This window comes from Aedes albopictus, chromosome 2 (genome assembly GCF_035046485.1).
Source record: "Aedes albopictus strain Foshan chromosome 2, AalbF5, whole genome shotgun sequence".
Taxonomy (NCBI): domain Eukaryota; kingdom Metazoa; phylum Arthropoda; class Insecta; order Diptera; family Culicidae; genus Aedes; species Aedes albopictus.
The window spans coordinates 511,455,525-511,470,498 of record NC_085137.1 but is presented as its reverse complement, the minus strand read 5'-3'; the positions used below and the strand labels follow the sequence as shown (position 1 = coordinate 511,470,498).

Here is a 14,974-nt window from a genome sequence, read left to right as displayed (position 1 = left end):
CGTAAAATCTAACTTACTAATTTTAAACACCACATCATCAATCACTAACACCACAATGCATGCTTCTGTCTTTACCCGTAATCATGTACTTCGTCTTTACCACGTTTATCGTCAACCCTATCTTCGTTGTCTCCGTCTTCATATGAGGGTGAGCTGAACAGTAAATTGGATCACTGCTAGAATGTTAGTGTTAGAAATATATATACCTGTTATCTATCTAGCAATATTAAAAGAAATCCACACAAGACGTCGAGACTAATGTAAGCTTAGGAGAAAATTCGTGACAGATAAAAAAACTGCATCCCCTCAGTGTTGTTTAAAAATTCTTCTAAACGCAGCAGTATCAACCGCATCATTTTCTCCAACTTGTTAACGGTAAATTTTCCCACAAGAAGGAACTTCTTCGATGCCGCTTCCACTTTTCTCTGACGAAAAAACTTCTCGTGTTTCAATTCGAACCAGTACATAGGGATATTATCACTCGAGAAATCCCACGAGGACTTTCTAGAAGAATCCCGGAAGGAATTCCTGAAAGAATCCCGGAAGGAATTCCTGAGAGAATCCCGGAAGGAATTCCTGAAAGAATCCCGGAAGGAATTCCTGGAGGAGTATCGGAAGGAATCCCGGGAGGAATTTCCGTAGGAATCCGTTGTAATTCCTGAAAAAATCCCTGTAGCAATTCCATGTCCTGCGCAGGACAAATCCTGTGAAGAATTCCTGAAAGAACCCCGCGAAGAATTTCTCGAGAAATCCCGTGAAGATTTCCTCGAGGAATCCCGGAAAAAAAATCTGGAAGAATAACGAAAGAAATTCCTGGACATTATTGAGGAATTCCGCGAGGAATCCCGGAAGAAAATCCTGAAGGAATCCCGGAAGCAATTCCTGAAGGAATCTTGGAAGCAATTACTGAAGAAATCCCAGAAGCAATTCCTGAAGGAATTCCTGAAGGTATCCCGAAGCAATTCCTGAAGGAATCCCGGAAGGAATTGTTGAAGAAATTCGGAAAGAATTGCTGAAGGAGTCCCGGGTGGAGTTTCCGGAGGAACCCCGGTAGGAATTCCTGGAAGAATCTCGGGAGGAATTCCTGAAGGAATCTCGGGAGGACTTCCTGGAGGAAACCCGAGAATAATTCCTTGGGGAATCTTGAGATGAAATCCTTGAAGAATCCAAGGAGAAAATCCTGCAATCCTGGAAGGAAATCATGGGATTTTGGAGGGAACATTTAGAGGAATCCAAGAAGGAATCCCGGAAGAATGTCTTTGATAAATCTTGGAAAGAACTCCGGGTGGAATTCCTGGAGGAATCCCGGGTGGGCTTCGTGGAGGAATGCTAGGATGAATTCCTTAAAGAATCTCAAGAAGAATTCCTGGAATAATCCTGAAAGGAATTCATGGAACACCGGAAGGATGTCTTGGAAAAATCTTGGAAACAATTCCTGGATTTATCCCGGATGGAATTCCTGTAACTTACAGGCTGTAAGAATATGGAATTTTACGAGATATCCGGGAATGAAGCTCTGGAGGAATTTTGGAAGGCAGTCCTGGAAGAAGCGCGGAAGAGTCTACTGAAGAAATCATGTAAGAAACACATTAGATTCCCGTATGGATTTACTGTAAAAATACCGAAAAGAATTCCTCAAGGAAACTTCGCTAAATCAATGAAGGATTCACTAGATAAAAGTAATGTGCTGGATTTTTGTATGGTGAGATGATCAATTCTCCATTTCTGCAATGAAATGGTGCAAACAACGTGGGTATCATGATTTCTTGCCTAATTTGATGCTGTTTGAGCAAAAGTTTGGGTAACTGGGTTTTTGTATTATTCATAATAATAAATCATAATACCCTCGCTGTTTTCATCATTTCATTGCAGAAATGGAGAATCCATCATCTCATCATACAAAAATCCAGCTCACTACTTCCAATCTAGTACTTCACTGATTGCGTCCTATTGTTCATGTACATTTCTACAAATCTTCAAAGTGCTCTATCCACTTGGTTTTCACAATAGGACAGATCGGTGAAGTACTAGATTAGTAGTAATTTTTATATCCTTCAAAAGAAGAATATTAAAGATGTTGACAAGTCCGAGGCTTGTGCAGTCTCTGCTGTGTGGTTCAATGATCACACGTATTTATACTACCTTAGGTAGACATAATGAATCATACCTAGACATTTAGGTACTGTAATGAATAGTATTTCATGTAGGTAGATATCCTATGCACACAACCATTAGGTAGACACTACAGTAATGAGCTGAATTTTAGTATGGTGAGAAGGTCAATTATCCGTTTCTACAATAAAATGGTGTAAAAAGCGTGGGTATTATGAATCCTTGCCTAATTTGATGCTGTTTGAGCAAAACTTTGGGCAACAGTGTTGTTTTCTCCATGTCTTGCAACAAAACAATATAGTTATCCAAAGTTTTGCCCAAACAGCATCAAATTAGGCAAGGAATCATAATACCCACGCTTTTTACACCATTTTATTGTAGAAACGGATAATTGACCTTCTCACCATACTAAAATTCAGCTCATTACTACAAATCTAGTACTACACCGAACGTGCCCCATTGTTCGGGGAAAATCATTGAGTACAGATGTATTACCGATTTTGATTTTGTCGAAGTAAAAGTACGAACGATGTTTTCTTCGTTTTCCTATGCTCAATCATTGCCTTCCACACCAAGATTCACACTTACAGTAATGGGGCACGTTCGGTGTAGTACTAGATTTGTAGTAATGAGCTGAATGTTTGTATGGTGAGATGGTCGATTCTCCGTTTCTGCAATGAAATGGTGCAAAAAGCGTGGGTATTATGATTCCTTGCCTAATTTGACGCTGTTTGAGCAAAACTTTGGATAACTATGTTGTTTATGTTGCCAGAAATGGAGAAAACAACAACACTGTTGCCCAAAGTTTTGCTCAAACAGCATCAAATTAGGCAAGTCATAATACCCACGCTTTTTGCACCATTTCATGGCAGAAACGAAGAGTTGACCTTCTCACCATACTAAAATTCAGCTCATTACTACAAATCTAGTACTTCATCGATCTGTTCTATGGGGCACGTTCGGTGTAGTACTAGATTTGTAGTAATGAGCTGAATGTTTGTATGGTGAGATGGTCGATTCTCCGTTTCTGCAATGAAATGGTGCAAAAAGCGTGGGTATTATGATTCCTTGCCTAATTTGACGCTGTTTGAGCAAAACTTTGGAAAACTATGTTGTTTATGTTGCCAGAAATGGAGAAAACAACAACACTGTTGCCCAAAGTTTTGCTCAAACAGCATCAAATTAGGCAAGGGATCATAATACCCACGCTTTTTGCATCATTTCATGGCAGAAACGGAGAGTTGACCTTCTCACCATACTAAAATTCAGCTCATCTGTTCTATTACCCCGCTAAGCGTGATGTACTTTATGGATGACTCCTAATGCGAAAATTATGCACATGAGTCTTACGCATTTGAGTTCTGAGCAGTTGAGCTGTTACTAACACAGTACACAGGGTCAAATATTTGTCCAAAAAGAAACCAATGCTCAAACGGGGCCGGATCACAACGTCCGAGGCCATACTGTCCCGGTTGTTAAGTCGCGTTTTTTTGCGAAATAACGTCCAAAAGTTTGGGTGCGCCATAATATCCTATGTGCCTTCTTTCCTTAGACTTCGTGACATACTTGTATGCTTGGACGTTATGCCCCGAAAAAAAGCGCCATAAAGTCCTGGGACATTATGGCCTCGGACGTTATGATACTGCGCCTGCTCAAACATCTTGTTTGACTCGATCGAATTTTCATTAGTGTCAAACTGATGTTGTTTCTTGAGTTCTTTCCTTGTCAAATATTTGACCCTGTGTACTACTGGCCTTAGTCATCTACGACATGTATCATTTTCACCACAATTATCCATTGTTCGTAACATGTAAGCTTCTTTTTATTATTTAAGTGGTATTTCAAAGCTTTCCTTCGATATTGTTGTATTTATGCACCTTGGTAAAGTTGAAAACAAACATGGACAGAAAAGAAATTAGCCAGAAAATGCCAAAATCAAACTTTAACAGTGAGTTATTATGAGAGGGAGCGAGAGATGGCATAAAAGCTCTCAAGTTGAACAAATCAAACGAAACTTCAACTTAAGTGCTGCATAGAACAACGCAAACCAACCAGAGTTTCAGTAGTTCACTCACCCGCTCCGACCACGTGCGAGACGCTCCCTACTCTTGTCGACACCTCGCCACGATTATTTTATCCATCGGCATCGGTTCGGGTTGGAGTTGAATTCGAATTGTGTGTAAATAAACTATAGGTAAGGCACTGTTCGCTTCTGTTATGATGCCGATTCCGAAGATGATGACATGTTTTCCACGTACCTGTCGTTATAACAACCGCGACAATGTGAACCTGTGAGCTTCGCCTTCAAAACACGCTGCTGCTGTTGTGCTCTCTCGTCGCGTGGCGCTCTCGAACGCGCGCGCCAACTCGTTCGCTGTGGTCAGTCATTAGCAGCGGCAGCGCCGTGAACGGAACCCACCAATCGCCTCTGCTGCGCTGCCTGCTGGTGTGCCTCGTTCATCGAAGCACTACAGCGTGCGGGGCGACGAGGACTTTGACTCGCTGTCGGCCGATCAATGAATTTCAGTTGCTCAATAACCGTCCCCCGTGAATGACACGGATTTCTGGCGAAGGAGAGTAGCTTAGCGATTGGCCCCTCGTGAGTGCGTTTATAGGGTATTCCTCAGAAGCGTCCTTGTAGTTTGTAGGGAGTGCGATTAGGATTGAAGTTAATTCGCAGGTGGAAATCCCGCTTAGTACGTGTAATCAATCCTTACGGGAATCCAAACAGCTGATCGTGAATTATTGCAATCGTGTTAAATATTCATAGAGTTGTGCTAAGGGACATACGGTTATCTGGTTTGGTGAGGAAATGTGAAAACTTGTTTCCCATTCGCTGAGATAGTGTCCGAGAGGTGGAAAAGTGCCAGAGAAGTGAGCGTTAAGAATTGGGCAATCGAATCAAGTGGTAGATTTTCTATCTTTGCTAGCGGTGGTCATTTCAAGCGACCATGTAGGTATCTGCACCGGACGGCGGTGGTTTCCTGAGCATCTAAGATCAACACCAGCAGGAGCGTGGTGTTTGCGAATTCGCCTCGAAAGAACAGACGAAATCAAGTGTCCGTCCGTCCAGTGTCCAGTGCATGAGCTAGCAAAGTGCATGGCGCTTTCGAAGGATTGCCAATAAAAGTTGATAGTTTTACATGTCCAGCGAGAAGTGCCGCAGCCGCGTGCTTACGAGTGCTTGAAGCAGCCCGAAAGTGAATGCCAAGAAGCGGTTCTCCACGCCGAAGAGCATAAGTGAAGTAGCATAAAATTAACTCTTGGCAAAAAAAAAAAACAAGAATTGAATGTGTGCGGTGGCGACGCGTGATTGTCCGTGCATACGCGATTGAATCAGCTGCAGTTATTCATATTGGTCAATATTATAACAACAGTTCGACCGTCACGAGTGGCAAGCAGCAAGGCAGGCAGTCAGACAGGCAGTAGGGGAAAATGGTGCAATGGACACTGGTTTGGGCCGGTATCGGTGTCCTAACGGCCATCTCGGGTGCCCTGCTCGGATGGGTCGTGTTTCCTGTGGCGGTGCATGAAAAGATACTCGAGGTAAGTACCTGTCCGGCACGGTAGATGATCTGGGGAGACAAGCTGCTCCGTTGCATGCAAGTGCATCGAAAACGTGTTCCGTACCGGGATGTGGGGAGCGATCAGCTGTCGTGATAGACGGCTAATGGGAAATATTCTGGAGAATTACATACACCCATGAATTAGATCACATGGATAATTGAGCTAATGGAATTGTTTTGTGAATCTAGAACTAATTGTGTCATGCTAGTTGTTTTACAGTTTCATTGATTACTGGGGTTACCCTTTTCACGCTAGCTCTTACCGCAGCTACAATATATTACGCACTCCATATCAAATTTGCTTCTTTTGTCCCACAGCAATTTGACTCGTCCAGGTGAAGAATGATAAAAAACAATTTTGTAATAACACAGCGCAACATTTTTGGTCTCAATAGCAAACTTATGTGTCTCTGACAGATTTTGGGCATCTGAATCCGATTCCGGGCTCTGATTTGCTCCAGCACGTCACAATTTTGAGCTATACCTCAATTTATAGGGCAAAATATGCGTTTTTGGGCTTTTTTGACTGCAAGCCACTAAGCATCCAAATATTTTTTTCGAGCAATCAAAAGGTAAATTGGTCAATCAATATCTATATTAGCGACTCATGCAAAATATTTCGTTTTACCATATCAAATTTAGTATATTTATGCTTTTTACGTTAGTATGAAAACTTGCATGCAACTTGTGGAGGGTGACTTGTATGGGAAATATCGTACCTAACATAAATCGCCTAAAACTATCAAACTGGATTTGGTAAAACGAAATATTTTCCATGAGTCGTTCATTTAAATGTTAATTGACCAACTGACCTTTTGATTGCTCGAAAAAAAAATATTTCCATGCTCCATGGCTTGCAGCCAAAAAAGCCCAAAATCGTATATTTTACCCTATAAATAGAGGTATAGCTCAAAATTGTGACGTGCTGGAGCAAATCTGAGCCCGGATTCGGATTCAGCGGCCCTAAAGACACATAAGTTTGCACTTGAGACAGACCAAAAGTTAATTTTTGTTACGCTGTGTAATAATACATGATCAATTGGGAAAGCAAACAAAGCTTAACCAATTTGTTGAATTTTAGCCTGAAGCTCTAAAAATTATCCTAAAATTACCTAAAATTTTACTAAAATTTGGAATTGTACATCATATTTATGATATGTAACACGGAATTGACAATATTAGACTAGCAAGGTTCTTTGCCTTCTGGAACCCTTCGGATCGGTTGTTATCTGGCATTTTTGTAGCATGTCCGCTCGTCGTATCATTTAATCTTTGGTCTCCTTATGGTTGCTGGTTTCACCTTGTAGGGTGCAGCGGACTTGTTGTTCATCCTTGTTCGTCACACTCCATTCTCCCACACACCGTTAAAGATCGTCCTTAGAAATCATTTCTCGATATTCCAATTCCATATTGGTCGCCCTGGGACCATTCTGGCAGTCCTGCGTATGCCTCTTGTGCCGCGCATTTTCAAGCACTCTGTCTTCCCCGATAAGAATACCGATAGGCACCCCGAGCAAAGTTCAACAACAACCAGGGATGGGATCATTCATTTGCAAAGAGTTACATACACTTGATACTATCTCAGTTCAGAAGCATTCTACCAAAAAACTATGTATGGATGAATTAAACTTTGTAGTTTTATCTGACAGTTCGCCGAAAAGCATTAGGGTCGCACACGCATACCAAATTCGTCAACGAGCTGTGAAGGCAACTCTCCAGGCGGTGAATGTAAATTACATTCACGCCGTGGAGAATTGCGTTTGCTGCTTTCTGTTGACTTTATTATTGGCGCTACGCTAGTAGGGTATGTGTGCCATCAGTAATCTCATGCTCCCATTTTCATCCTATTCGAAAACAAGCGATTACGGCACCGATTGACTCCGTTCTTTTTGTTTTCATGGGTGCTCACTTCTTACAAAAAATACAAAAATAAGAAACAAAACAAACAGCGCTTCAATCCTTTGTTTTTCGTGGGATGAAAATGGGAGCCACATGCTTAATAAGGGAACCAATACCCTACATTGTTCTACAAAGTTTCAGGTAAAACAAAAATTAAAAAGTGCTCCATACATTAGTTTTTGCTATGATGTTTCTCAAGCGAGTTATTCGCAAGTGAATGTAAATGATTGAAAATGAATGATCCCATCCTTGACAACAACATTACAGCAAAACAAAAACATGATTTGTATTCAGTAACAAATTGTTTCTGCCAAGGGCTGAAAGTCTCTTTAATAAAGATAAATCAATCAATCAATCAACAAATTGATATTACATTTTGATATCAGTTTATCTTTAGTTAATTTGATTTCAAATGTTGTTTTCGGTTTGCTGTCATTTTGAATTAATATAAATATATGTAGGGTGCCTGTACCAGTTATCGCACAACCTAAGGAAAACTACTTCTACAAAAATAAGAAGAAGACCGACGAATGTGGTCGATATGTCAAATGATAGATTTGTTTTCATACTTTACAGGAAAAATATAAAATCTGAGCTGTTCCGTCGTGGAACGGGGATTTTGCGCGGGTGATCGGAATCGGGATCAGTAGGTCGACTAGAGGGTGGACTGTAAAACCCTTGCTTCCACTGGCACAAGAAAAAGACGATTGTTTCACTAATTAACTAAACTTAACTATATTTCTTCGGTTCGGATTGACTGTACACGTCGGGGGCGATTCTCAACTTCTTCGGTCGGTGGTTGAATGTTGAATGTTGCGGTGGCGGTGTCGAGTGCACTCAACACACTGAATGAGATGGGATGAATGAAATGGAAGATGGCTATGGTGACGGTGGAGGAAAATTCCTTGCGAACAGGCTGTTGATTGGTTCGGTCGTCGTCATCGTCGGCGGGTACATAAGGACCCGCTGTACATGCGAGGGTCGATCCTTTCGTGCATGTTCATTCACGTTGTCGGTGGATGGACAGTTGGACGGCGTGGAGTGTAGTAGGGTAAACTGGGGCTCAATCGTGGTTACCACTTCGCGTTGGCGCGAACATACTCCCCAGCCAGGAAAAGTGGGAACACGGTGAACTGTTGAGTTGGGGCGTCTTGATTATCTCTGATAGGGTCGTAGGGTGGACGCGTTCGTGACACACGCTTCACAATGGCTTCGCTGGGTCGGGTATTGTTGGTTGATCCATCTGGCGGTTTCTTCGGCCACGTGTCGAAATAGAGCTGTTCGTAAGCACCAGTCGAGTTGACCGGCGGCGGACTCAGGGGTCGTTGGCAGAACTTCTGGACCACCACGATACACTGCTTCTTCGATGACTCTTTTAAGACCGGACGTATTCCGAAGGGCAAGAGGACACGACTTGTCTTCGGGCGGAGTTTCGCTGTCTTCAGGGTTTGCGCTTGATCTATCCTGCTTTGGACTCGATTGCGTGCCGGACGGTTTCCGGCTGTCGGTGGGGTTCGCTTCTTAGTTCGATTTGTCTCGTTGATCTTCATGGTTGGGGTCGGCGAATGCACTACAACAGTGCTGGATGACGTCGAGTTTGACTGGGTCACCGGACGGAGATCGGTGGGCTTCGGGGATGGCTTGGCTACCGGACAGAGACCGGCTGAATCGTTGAAGGGTTTGGCTTCCGGTTTGGCTCTGGTGGATATGAAGGTCGGCTTCACCACTGGACTCGTTCCAGTGGACTTTGGAGGCGGATTGGCTTCGATGGGCGGCAATTTCGGTTTCACTGCCGGAAAGGGACCGACAGACATCGGGGCGGAATTGAACACCGGAAGGGCACCGGCGGACCTCAGGGTTGGCTTGATCACCGGACTGGTACCGATGGACCTCTGGTTGTAATTGATCACCGAACGGACGTCGGTGAACCTCAGGGCGGAGTTGCCCACTGGATTGGTTCCAGTGAACATCGGGATCGTCGTGACCACCGGACTGGTACCGATGGACCTCTGGGCGGAATTGCCCACTGGACTGCCTCCAGCGGACATCGGTGTTGGCTTGACCATCGGAAGGGTACCGACGGCCATCAGGGCGGACTTGATCACCGAATTGGCATCGGTGAACCTCAGGTCGGAGCTGCCCACTGAACTGGTTCCAGTGGACATCGGGATCGGCATGACCACCGGATTAGTACCGGTGGACCTCTGGGCGGAACTGCCTACTGGACTGGTTCCAATAGACATCGGGGTCGGCTTGACCATCGGACGAAAACCGACGGCCATCGGGGCGGAACTGCCCACTGGACTGGCTCCAGCGGACGGCGAGATCGGTTTGGCCACCGGAGTGGGACCGGCGGACATCATGGTCGGCTTGGTCGCCGAACGAGCATCGACGGGCGTAATGGCTGACTTCTTCACCGGGGTGGCACCGATGGGTATCAGGGCCGGCGTGGTCACCGGCGAAACTTCGACAGTCGACAGGAATGGCTTCAACACCGGAGGAATTCCGGCTACATCGGTTCGCTTCGAATTTGGTTCTTCAGCACACGGGTACTGCTCTTGCACCGGACGCAATCCGGTCATCGGGGTTGGAAGCTTCGACGTCGGAAAGGATTCGGTCACGTACGGGATCTGGAGCACCGGACAAGATCCGGTCACGCATCGGGACTGCTGCGATGTCGGAAAAGAGTCGGTCTTGCACTGAAGCGGATGAAATACCGGTAGGGAACCGGTCGTTGATTGAAGAGGCTGGGATACCGGTTGAGAACCGGTCGTACTCTGGAGCGGCTGTGGTACCGGAGAGCAACCGGTCGAATAGTGGGACACCGGAGGCATTCCGGTTGGCATCGGGTTCTGCTTAGGCGTCGGGTGGAATCCAGGAGGCGGGCGAAACGGCATCAGTACCGGACCGAGTCCGGTTAGCATCGGGATCGTCATCGGCTTCGATTCTTCGGTCTTGTTGTTGACAAACTCGGTCGGCTCGTTGCCGACACGTGAATCCTTCTGGCTCGACGGAGGAGTCGTATTCTTGACGGTATCTTCATCGTGTGGCGGCTTCTTGTTCTGGATTGGGCCTGCGAAAATCGTACTCACCTTGATTTTGCTCGGAAATGACGTGCGTGGCGTTTCGTTTACAGCGGGAATCGGAACGGGATGTTCCGTCGTTGGTGTCGTTGTTCGGCTTCGGATCGGAGGGGTACGCCAGCGTGGCGCAGTCGTCGCAGTGAAGCAGTTGGATGACGTTCTGTCGTTTTGATGCATGTCACCGGTAGACGGGAAGGAATAAAACAACTTTTCCACCAGTACCCATGCATCCCTGTAAATCTCCTCAAAATGCGAGGCATCCTTGTCGAGCTCATCGTGCCTCTCGGGTGGAAGTGTTGACAACAGCTCGAAACACACTCGTCGATACTCTTTGTAGTGGCACTGGAGTTCTCCTTCGTACAGCATTCTTCGTGCCAAACTCGGCTGAAGAACACCATCTACACAAATGTTCTTCTTCACTTTTCTCACTTCGTCCTCAACGTGGCCAAGTTGGACAAGCAGTCGTGCAATATCGGCCATTCTCGGAGCGGAAACTAATTCACACGCGCGTTACTCAGCCTTCCGGATGCGAATTCGTTTCGAACACACTTCTCACATTTCGGAAAAAAACATCACTTTCTCTTTGCCAATGCAGGCCACGGAAAAGTCGGTTTGTCTGTGATCTCGGGATCGAACTACTGGGGCGGGAACAACTGAATCATCGGCGACAGCAATCGGACGGCATTATCCCATCGATCGATGGACAACACAGCTGCGGCTGCAGCTTCTCGCGACACTGATTCGATCCGGCTCGTTTGGACCATATGTTCCGTCGTGGAACGGGGATTTTGCGCGGGTGATCGGAATCGGGATCAGTAGGTCGACTAGAGGGTGGACTGTAAAACCCTTGCTTCCACTGGCACAAGAAAAAGACGATTGTTTCACTAATTAACTAAACTTAACTATATTTCTTCGGTTCGGATTGACTGTACACGTCGGGGGCGATTCTCAACTTCTTCGGTCGGTGGTTGAATGTTGAATGTTGCGGTGGCGGTGTCGAGTGCACTCAACACACTGAATGAGATGGGATGAATGAAATGGAAGATGGCTATGGTGACGGTGGAGGAAAATTCCTTGCGAACAGGCTGTTGATTGGTTCGGTCGTCGTCATCGTCGGCGGGTACATAAGGACCCGCTGTACATGCGAGGGTCGATCCTTTCGTGCATGTTCATTCACGTTGTCGGTGGATGGACAGTTGGACGGCGTGGAGTGTAGTAGGGTAAACTGGGGCTCAATCGTGGTTACCACTTCGCGTTGGCGCGAACATGAGCCAAACCCACTTTTACTATTTATTACGGCGTGTGCCAATGATAGGAACCCTGTACCAGTTATGGACATACTTTTCAATTTCGGTTCCACTTCGCACTATTTACATGCATTCCTTATGGGATTCGCCATAACTGGTACACTATGGCGAAATAGGGTGCAAGGAAGCCGAAATTTTAAGGAAAATGATTTATTTCTATCATAATTTGAGCAAAGTGTGAAATTTGAATGAGTGCAACCATCTTTTATGAACGTGATCTATTGTTCACATATTTTTTCTTGATGATTTGCATCGTTAAAGGTTGAAAATCAACTATGGCGAGTTTGAGGTACTATAGCCATAACTGGTACACTGAGCCTACTATGTTATATTATGTGTTAGAATAGTTTTAAATTAGATTAGTAAACTACATTCTTCTTCTTATTTTATGACTCTACGTCCGCACTGGGACTTGGCCTGTCTCGCTTCAACTTAGTGTTCTTTGAGCACTTCCACAGTTATTAATTGAAGGGCTTCCTTTGCCTGACATTGCATGAATTTGTATATTGTGAGGCAAGTACAATGATACACTATGCCCAGGGAATCGAGAACATTTTCCCGACCGCCATACCTTGGACGATGACACTACTCAGAAACTTGTGCTTGCTGGCATACACCGCAGAGCTATTGGACATCATTCGGGACAGTGCCACTATAGCTGTGGAGGCTCTTTTGCAGGCATAATCAACATGACTACCGAAAGTAAGCTTATCGGCGATCATCACTCCCAAATGTTTGACGAAGCGCTTCGAAGTGATAGTGCATTCGCCTACACTGATCATCGCTTGATGCTCCGATTTTTGGTTGTACTCAACCAACATCAGCTTTGTGGTGAGCAGGGATGGGATCATTCATTTGCAAAAAGTTACATTCACTTGCTATTATCGCAGTTCAGAAGCATGCTATCAAAAAAACAATGTATGGATGAATTTAACCTTGTAGTTTTATCTGAAAGTTTGCCGAATACCATTAGGGTCGCACACGCATACCAAAGTCGTGAGCGAGCTGTGAAGGCAACTCTCCACACCGTGAATGTGAATTACATTCACGCCATGGAGAGTTGCGTTTGCTGCCTTCCGTTGAATTAATTATTGTTGCTACTCTGGTACATTGTTCTACAAAGTTTCAGGTAAAACAAAAATGAAAAAGTATTCCATACATTGATTTTTGCTACGGTGTTTCTGAAGCGAATTAACAGCAAGTGAATGTAAGTGATTGCAAATGAATGATCCCATCCCTGGTGGTGAGCCAATTCCAGTTTCCTGGAGCTTATCCACCTCTCGATCGAGTGGGCTGATGATTGCCACTCTGACCAGGAACTTCAACCTCAACACCTCGTCGTACATGACTTTCCATAACACCGAACTCAGGATGGAACCTTGCGGAACTCCTCAGGTTATGTGGAAGCATATCCCGCCTTCCCCGCCTTTGGAAATAGAGCCAGGCTCTACTGCTTTCAAACTTCTGGGAAAACTCCCTCGTCCAGGCATTTCTGCATAGCAATAGCAGCCTCTGCAATAACTACTTTTAAGACCAGCTTCGGAACTCCGTCCGGACCTGGGGCCTTATCTACGCTGAGGGACTTTGCTATTCCCGCATGTTTCTCATCTGTGACCATCTCCTCATCGTCAGTGCCCATCCCCGACTGTCTTACGAAGGGAGCCCCATTAAACACACTCCTGATTAAGTTGGTCGATAAATCGGCCAATTGTTGCACCGACGCTTATGGAAACTTTACACAGGGATTGACCTACGAATCGCCCGATTAAAATTAACAACCTACGTAATCGGCTGATAAGTATGTTGTTGTTGGTCAATTTAGTTTGTTCAAATCTTATCAACCGACTAATCCATTAACTTGGCCGGTTTTCGTCGGAACACCCTAGTTAATCTGGTGATTAATCGATTGATCCCTGTGTTGAGCTTCCATAAGCGTCGGTGCAACAATCAGCCGATTTATCAACTGATTTCATCGGGAAAATGTTTATTGAGGAGGCCAAGGATTTGAAACATGACGCGGAAAAGGCCCCTCTATGATCCCCTCCAACATCTCTGGAGATTGCTCTGTAGGAGCCATTGCACCTCTCGTCTTGGCCATCACGATGCCCATGGATTCGCATTGGCACTCTGACAGAGACACTCAAAGCAGGTCTTTTTGTTTGCCCTTGTCTCGGTCTTCAGCGCGACTTAAGCAGCGGCGAACACCACCCGCCGTTAGTTTCTATCTTCCTCAGTTTCCTCAGCTACCAGCTCTTCACCGCTTAAACCATGTAAGTTTCGCTCACGGTGGACCGCCTCCCTAACTATCCTTTCTTCGAAGTATGTTGTCTTCCACCTGCGAGGGCCTAACCTTTGCCTAGCCGCCTCTTCCTCTACCTACTGCCTTCTGTTGTTGTAGTCGATACTGTAGCGAACCGCCAGGTGATCGCTGTGAGAATGCCATCGTCGACCCTCCAGTTCGAACTACGTTTCGAGCCAGGACTACAAAAAGTAAAGTCAATAAACGATTCTACACCGCTCTGACTAAAGGTACTCTTGGTACCGACACTGGCCAGGTCAACATCTAACATGATCAGTGTCTCTAGCAGGATCATCCCCGCTGGTTCGTGAAACGTCTTCCTCATTCCACGGCTCAGGCATTGAAGTCACCTGCTACATATTACAATCGGCCTTCGCCCAATCGGCACAGTCATCATACAGTACAACATCTGCGTGAACTGCTCGATCGACCAATGCGGAGGCGCGTAGCACCCCGTTTACTTTGACGACCACGAAGTAAACACCAACTCCTGGACGGGGTATCTAGCCGTCGTCCATATCGTCGCCATTTTCCCGCACCCATCCGCGACCAATTGCCGTTGCCAGCGGGTACTTGGTATGGGTCCGCTATGATGGCGATATCCGCCCCCCACTCAGAAACTGCCTGGCAAAGATTTGCTGAGCTGCGTCACAGTGGGTCAGGTTCAGCTGCGTTACCTGCACTGTGATTTGTCCGCTATGGCTTTTC

General features: G+C 45.5%; 2 protein-coding genes across 3 annotated transcripts in view; one reads left to right on the top strand and one right to left on the bottom strand.

The window, feature by feature from the left end:
- LOC134288741 (uncharacterized) overlaps positions 1-14,974 on the bottom strand; it is a 531,602-nt gene that overhangs the window by 429,603 nt on the left and 87,025 nt on the right. The window lies entirely within an intron of this gene.
- LOC109404755 (sensory neuron membrane protein 2) overlaps positions 4,532-14,974 on the top strand; it is a 94,832-nt gene continuing 84,389 nt past the window's right edge. The window contains exon 1 of one of the 2 annotated variants that reach the window (XM_062854533.1): positions 4,532-5,658. In XM_062854533.1, the coding sequence (XP_062710517.1) occupies positions 5,548-5,658 (111 nt within the window). In that variant the 5' untranslated portion in view covers positions 4,532-5,547. The remainder of the gene's footprint in view (positions 5,659-14,974) is intronic. The other variant, XM_019677689.4, reaches the window with a different exon arrangement.